General features: G+C 36.7%; 1 protein-coding gene across 2 annotated transcripts in view; it reads left to right on the forward strand.

The window, feature by feature from the left end:
• Positions 1-8,006, forward strand: part of SEM1 (SEM1 26S proteasome subunit) — an 89,277-nt gene extending 81,271 nt beyond the window's left edge. For both annotated transcript variants that reach the window (XM_073009115.1, XM_073009116.1), the window contains one exon: positions 7,019-8,006. In XM_073009115.1, the coding sequence (XP_072865216.1) occupies positions 7,019-7,138 (120 nt within the window). In that variant the 3' untranslated portion in view covers positions 7,139-8,006. The remainder of the gene's footprint in view (positions 1-7,018) is intronic.
• Positions 8,007-8,279: the final 273 nt, after the last annotated feature.

Raw genomic sequence — 8,279 nt, forward strand, 5'->3', positions numbered from 1 at the left:
AAAGTTTATTCAAAGGGATAATAACAGAGAACTTCCCAAACCTAGAGAAAGATACCCATATCAAATACAAGAAGGTTATAGAACACCAAGCAGATTTAACCCAAAGGACTGCCTCAAGGCATTTAATAATCAAACTCCCAAAGGTCAAGGATAAAGAAAGGACCCTAACAGCAGCAAGAGAAAAGAAACAGACAACATACAATGGAGCTCCCATATGTCTGGCAGCAGACTTTTCAATGCAAACTTTACAGGCCAGAAGAGAGTGGCATGACATATTTAAGTGCTCAAAGAAAAAGAAAATTAACCTAGATTAGCGTATCTGGTGAAAATATTCTTCAAACATGAAGGAAAACTAAAGACTTCCCCAGACAAACAAAAGTGGAGGGATTTCATCAACACCAGACCTATCCTACTATAAATGCTAAAGGGAGTACTTCAGTCAGAAAGAAAAGAACATTAATGAGCAATATAAAATCATCTGAAGCTACAAAACTCACTGGTAATAGTAAGCACAAAGAAAAATAAAGAATATTGTAACACTGTAATTATGGTGTGTAAACTACTCATATCTTAAGTAGAAAGATGAAAAGATGAACCAATTGAAAAAAATAACTAGAACTTTTTAAGACATACGCAGTATAATAAAATATACATAGAAACAACAAACAGTTAAAAAGTGGGAGGATAAAGTTAAAGTGTAAAGCTTTTATTCGTTTTCTCTTTGCTTGTTTATGCAATCAGTATTAAGTTGTCATCAGCTTAAAATAATGGGTTATAAAATACTATTTGCAAGCCTCATGGTAACATACATGGTAACATACGATGGCTACAAAAAAATAAAAAGCAAGAAACTAAATTATATCACCGGAGGAAAAAACTTTCACTAAAAGAAAGACAGGAGGAAAATTAAAAAGGAAGAGAAGACCACAAAACAACTAGAAAACAAATAACAAAATGGCAGGAATAAGTACTTTTTTTTATCAATAATTACATTGAATGTAAATAGACTAAATGTACCCAATGAAACGATTCATTGATCTGTCACCTACAAGAAACACAAACAAAGACAACTATAAAGACACACATAGACTGAAAATAAAGGGAAGAAAAAAGATATTCCATGCAAATGGAAACAAAAAAAAAGAGTAAGAATAGTTATATCAGACAAAATAGATTTCAAGACAAAAACTATAGGAAGAGACAAAGAAGGTCACAGTATAATGATAAAGGGGTCAATTTAGCAAGAGGATATAACATTTTAAGAGGACAATAAAGTTGAAAACCTAGAAGAAATGGTTAAATTCCTAGATGCATAAAACTTACGAAGATTGAACCATGAAGAAATCCAAAACTGGAACAGACCAATAACAAGTAATGACTTCAAAGGCGTAATAAAAAGTCTCTCAGTAAAGAAAAGCCCAGGATCTAACGGCTTCACTGTTGAATTCTATCAAACATTTAAAGAAGAACTAATACCAATTCTACTCAAATTATTATGAAAAATAGAAGGGAAGGGAATACTTCCAAACTCATTCTATGAGGTCAGTATTGCTCTGATACCAAAATCAGAGAGATACATCAATAAAAGAAAACTAACAAAGGGCTAATATCCAGAACCTATAAAGAACTCAAACAAATTTATGAGAAAAAAACAAACAACTCCATCAAAAAGTGGGCAAAGGATATGAACAGGCATTTCTCAAAAGAAGACATGCATACAGCCAACAGGCACATGAAAAAATGCTCATCATCACTGGCCATCAGAGAAATGCAAATCAAAACCACAATGAGACAGCATCTCACACCAGTTAGAATGGCAATCATTAAAAAGTCAGGAAACAACAGGTGCTGGAGAGGATGTGGAGAAATAGGAACACTTTTACACTGTTGGTGGGATTTTAAACTGGTTCAACCATTGTGGAAAACAGTATGGAGATTCCTCAAGGATCTAGAACTAGAAATACCATTTGACCCAGCCATCCCATTACTGGGTATATACCCAAAGGATTATAAATCATGCTGCTATAAAGACACATGCACATGTATGTTTATTGCGGCACTATTCACAATAGCAAAGACTTGGAATCAACCCAAATGTCCATCAGTGACAGACTGGATTAAGAAAATGTGGCACATATACACCATGGAATACTATGCAGCCATAAAAAAGGATGAGTTCATGTCCTTTGTTGGGACATGGATGCAGCTGGAAACTGTCATTCTCAGCAAACTATCACAAGAACAGAAAACCAAACACCACATGTTCTCATTCATAGGTGGGAATTGAACAATGAGATCACTTGGACTCTGGAAGGGGAACATCACATACCAGGGCCTATTATGGGGAGCGGGGAGAGGGGAAGGATGGCATTGGGAGTTATACCTGATGTAAATGATGAGTTGATGGGTACTGACGAGATGGTGGGTGCAGCACACCAACATGGCACAAGTATACATATGTAACAAACCTGCATGTTGTGCACATGTACCCTAGAACTTAAAGTATAATAAAAATAAATAAATAAATAAATAAATAAATAAATAAAACTAACTACAGGCCAATATCTCTGATGAATATTGATGCAAAAACCCTCAACAAAATACTAGCAAATCAAATTCAACAAAACATTGGAAAGATCATTCATCATGACTGAGTAGAATTTATCCCTAGTATTCAAGGATGGTTCAACATATGCAAATCAATTAATGTGATACATCATATCAACAGAATAAAGGATTTTAAAACCCATATGATCATTTCAACATCCCTTCATAATAAAAATATTCAAAAAACTGGATACAGAAGGAATATACCTCAACATAATAAAAGTCATATATGGCAAAAGCAAATTAAGTGTTCATTAACAGATGAATCAATAAAGAAAATGTAGTACTCACATACAATGTAATACTACTCAACCGTAAAAAGAATGAGATTCTGTCATTTGCAACAACATAGATGGAACTGGAGGTCATTATGTTAAGTGAAATAAAACAAGCACAAAAAGACAAACTTTTCATATTCTCATCTATTTGTGGGATCTAAAAATCAAAGCAATTGCACTTGCGGACATATAGAGTAGAAGGATGGTTACCAGAGGCTGAGAAGGTTAATGGGGGGTTGGAAGGGGTGGTGGAATGGTTAATGTGTACAAAAACAATTAAAAAAAAGAATGAGGCCGGGCGCGGTGGCTCAAGCCTGTAATTCCAGCACTTTGGGAGGCCGAGACGGGCGGATCACGAGGTCAGGAGATCGAGACCATCCTGGCGAACACGGTGAAACCCCGTCTCTACTAAAAATACAAAAAAAAAAAAAAAAACTAGCCGGGCGAGGTGGCGGGCGCCTGTAGTCCCAGCTACTCCGGAGGCTGAGGCAGGAGAATGGCGTAAACCCGGGAGGCGGAGCTTGCAGTGAGCTGAGATCCGGCCACTGCACTCCAGCCTGGGCGACAGAGCCAGACTCCGTCTCAAAAAAAAAAAAAAAAAAGAATGAGTAAGACCTAGTATTTGATACCATAACAAGGTGACTATAGGCAAAAATAATTTAATCACACCTTTTAAAATAACCAAAAGTGTATAACTGGATTATCTGTAACACAAAGGATAAATGCTTGAGGGGATGATCCTCCATTTTACATCATGTGATTATTACACATTTTTTGCCTATATCAAAACATCTCATGCACTCCATAAATATATACACGTATTATATACCCATTAAAAGTTTAAAAAATTATGATGACCAGGTCACACTTAAAGGCAAATAAGGACCTCTGTGGCGTCAGTCTTATTTGGCATGCCACATGTAAACCCCAAAGGTAGCCAAATTTAAGAACTGCTGTTCTACACTCCTGCAAATCAAAGTATGGTCTGTGGTTCAGCAGCATTGTTATAACTTGGAAGCTTGTGAGAAAAACTGATCTCAGATTTATCATATATGCAGATGACTTTGTTACATTAAAGTTTTAGTAGCACTGCTTCCACAAGCGGTTTCAGCCTTGTAGCTTAGATCCTAAACTTTGAGACTTGTTATTTTGCTTACGATTTTAATTCACGTAGTGGGGAGCAGTGACAACCCTAGGGAGTAATTCCAAATATTTGTTTCAAAAAAGCATCTGGACTTTTCAGGAAGCCACATGTCCCTGCAGGGATGTCATTTCATCCCTTTTGCTCTTGCTAACTTTATTTTTACGTTTTTGTTGTAGTTGTTTCATTTATTTTGTTCCTGGTCTTGCACATGTTTGGTGACTGCAACAGGTTGAGGGAAAATATGATGCTAAGTGAGATGTGAGGCAAGTGAAAGCCTTCATGCACTTAATCTAAAAATGAAACAATACCCTATATATAAAGTGTGAATTGCTTGTAGATGCGCTGACACCCTGAGGTGTGGGAGGAGAAGGAGGCAGTAACCACAGTACTCACCTGAGCAGGCTGGCTCAGCTACCTGTTGAAACAATGGGATTCCCTAATGGCAAAATCACACCTGAGCCTCCTCTAACACTCCAAAAGCAGCAACCTCCTCATGAGCAGGGGCAGTTGTTCTTCAAGAAGCATAGAGTCCTAATAAATAATATTTTCATTTAGGTTGAGTCAGTCATTTAGCATTGAAATAGCTTTCTAGATATGATAGGTATTTTTAGAATTTGCATTAATTCTATCAGCATTATGGCTAAGAAATGGGCTTAGCAATAGCTAGTAGAAGATTGGCTAAAAGTCTACAAGGATTTCTCCTTGCTTTTAGAATCTCCCTATCTCCCCAGTTGCAGCCCCAGGTTTGTCCTGTGTCCATGTGACCTGTGTAAATGCCTTACACCTTACATCCCTTCCTGCTCCCCACTCCCAAACACTGCATAAACTGGGAATCCCCTGTGCCCCCTTTCTAAGAGTGTCTCTCCTAGCTAATAGTGGAATGTTGGAAGGGGACATCCTGAAAGACTCAGCATAATTACTAATGTGGCTAATATTTATCAGGTCCTTTCAATGTGCCAAGCACTTAACAAGCATTATTTCATTTCATTCTCATAACAATTGTCTGAATTTAGTATTACTATTTCTATCCCCATTTTGTAGAAGAAAAAACTAAGTAACTGACCTAAGATCCCACAGCTATTCAAAGTCAAACCTGGCGGGATGCAAACTCAGGCATTCTGTCCCCAGAGCCCATGCTCTGACCCACTTGACCCACTACACTAAAATAGCTCCCTAAATGAGACTCTCTTGACAAAATGGGGAACTTAAACTTGGCTTATTATGAAAATCCTAAGCAAGAAATTTTAGACTAATACAACGTGCTCCCATATGTCTACCACCTAGATTTAGCAACCATTAACTTTTCGTCTTATTTATTTCATCCATATTTGTTTTTACTGAGTCACATAAAAGTAAATTTTAGATCTTCTTATATGTCACCCCTTTAGTAGATAGAATGGTGGTTCCAAAAACGTATAGCCATGCCCTAATCTCCAGAACCTATGAATATTACCTTATATGTTAAAATATGGTATATTACCTTATTTGGAAAAGGGGTCTTTGCAAAAGTAATTAACTTAAGAATCTTTAGATGAGGAGATCATCCTGGCTTATCCCAGTAAGACCTACATCCAGGGATAAGCATCCTTATAAGAGAAAGCCAGAGGGACATTTGACATACAAGTTCCTTGGCAGCTGTGAGCCAAGGAATGCCAGGAGCTAACACAAGCTGGAAAAAGCAAAGATAGATTCTCCCCTAGAGCCATCAGAAGGAGCACAGTCCTGCCAATATCATTTCAGTCAAAATTCTAGTTTCTAGAAGTTTGAGATAATAAATTTCTGTTATTTTTAAGCCACCAAGTTTGTAGTGATTTGTTACGGCAGCCCTAGGAACAAGTACAACCTTTCAATGATTGAGTATGCATCACCAACAATATCAGGATATTCTTCTATAGATAGACAATAAAATGATCATATCTAGCAAAAGTAACATGAATTCCATATATATTTATATAAACAAGTATATATAAATATATATTATAAACAAGTACATATTTTATATCAATATATTTATATAAACAAGTATATACTTATATATAAATATATTTATAAGTAACATATACAATATATACATATAAATATGTTATATGTATCTATACAAATTTATATATTTAATAAATTTGTATATTTAAATATATTTTTATTTATTTTATTTATAATTAATTTATATATTTAATATTTAATATATAAATTAATGTAATTTAAATATATAGATAGAAAAAGAAGATGATTCAATTCATTATTATAAGGAATTGGCTCATGCAATCATGCAATTATGAAGGTGATGTCCTACAATCTGCTCTCTACAGTTGGAAACCCATGAAAGCTGGTGGTGTGGTTTAGCCTGAATCAGAAAGCCTGAGAAGCAGGAAAGTCAACGTTAAAGTTCCAGGATGAATCTGAAGGCTTGAAAACCAGAGAAGCTGATGGTATAAATCCTAGTCCAAAGGCAGGGGAAGACTGATGATCCAACTCAAGCAGGTAGACAAAGAAGAGAAAATGTTTCCCTTCCTTTGCTTTTTGTTCTATTCAGGCCCTCAGTGGATTGATGATGCCTACTCACATTGGGGAGGTCAGTCTGCTTTACTGAATCCAGCAATTCAAATGCTAATTCTATCCAGAAACACCCTCATAGACATACCTGGAAATAATGTTTAGACAAATACCTGGCACTCTGTGACTCAGATGAATTGAAATAAAATTAACCATCACAGATGTCAAGACTGGACTGACCCCAAAGCATTTGTATTCCATGCAGAGCTCACTGTGGCTGGAACTTCACCTTTTGAAATGTCTGTATTTATGTAAGTTTTCCCTGCTTCCTTTGAAAATGCCACGTTTCTAGACAGGTGCATTACATGACTAGCACAGCGGTATTAATTGATTTCTTGATCTACATGGCTTTTCCACTGATCAGATGGTCAAAGGGGATTTCAGGCTAATAGGTGTTTGACAAAGAAAACCTTCACCTACTTTCAATTTTTTCAAGGCTGATGCAATGAACTGGAGGAATAGAGGGGAGAATTGCCAATATTCAGGAGTCAGGCTTCACATTGATCATGCAGCTAATAAGAAAGAAGGCAAAGGTGCCAAGCCCCTTGCCATATGAGAGCTTCCATTAACTTTGGCAGAAGATAGAAAGGAAAGTAATACTACTATTTAGAAACTGCCACTGATGTTTCTTGACTTCTCCTGAGTCGACTACTATTTTCCCCTCAATGATTCAAATACAAGAGAAATTTTTCTCATCACTCTGTGTCTCAAAGCTCTGAAATAAGGCATCCTTTCCTGTCTTTTATTTGATTTAAGGCCAGCTTCAAGCATTTATTGAACTGATTAGCACATTAGTTTTATTATTTTTTTTCCATGTCCTTTTATGTTCTGGTGAGTTTATTAGGTGAGGCCAGTTTCCTTCAGAGAATTTAATCCAAAGGCCTTTACTAGAAGGCTGGCATGTTTCCTTTTCTCATAAAGATAAGGAAACATCAATAGGCATAACACATAGCAGAATGTCTAGCCTAAGTTATGGAAAAGGCTCCATCCCATGCTCCCTGGTGAGGCTGACTTCACACTTACTGGCTTACTTCTCCCAGTACTTGGTTTACAAGTAAGACAAGTAATCCCCTCTGGGGGTGACTGGTCATGTTTTTTTGTTTACTCTGGGGGTCATTTTGCCACTAACAGCTATACTGGCTCTATGCAGAACTTCAAACCTGAGCCTGTCGCCTGAGCTATAGGGAAGAAGAAGCTACAGAGTTCCCTTTAATAAGACATCAGTAATATGTTTAGTGGCTAGGGAAGATGGGTCACACTTAGGAATACATGGAGAATCTGTTTTAAAAGAGAGAGAATTCAAATGTATTGTACTCCTAATCAGAGGTCCCTAGACTCCAAATCCATTTCCTACTACAGTTTCTCAAGCTTTTTATTTCAATAATGTATGTATTTGGTAATGTCTGATGAATACTTATACTTCATTTTTTTGTTGTCCACTCGTTCATTAACATCTGCAGCGGTGTCTTGGATGGAGGGCGAACTGGAGAAGCACTGAAAAGGAAAGAGAGTGATATCACAAAGTCCCTGAAGTTGGAAACACACAAGCAGCCTGAACACACTTCTGTCCTCACCAATGGAAAAAGCTCAGCTGCCCTTTCATTTTGCTTCTACATTCCCCAAACCCCAGGCTGCCCTACAATCCTTTTTTATCTCTTTTAAGACAATCTTTTACATTGAGGAAAGATTGAACAAAG

Source organism: Chlorocebus sabaeus, chromosome 21, assembly GCF_047675955.1.
Source record: "Chlorocebus sabaeus isolate Y175 chromosome 21, mChlSab1.0.hap1, whole genome shotgun sequence".
Classification (NCBI taxonomy): Eukaryota; Metazoa; Chordata; class Mammalia; order Primates; family Cercopithecidae; genus Chlorocebus; species Chlorocebus sabaeus.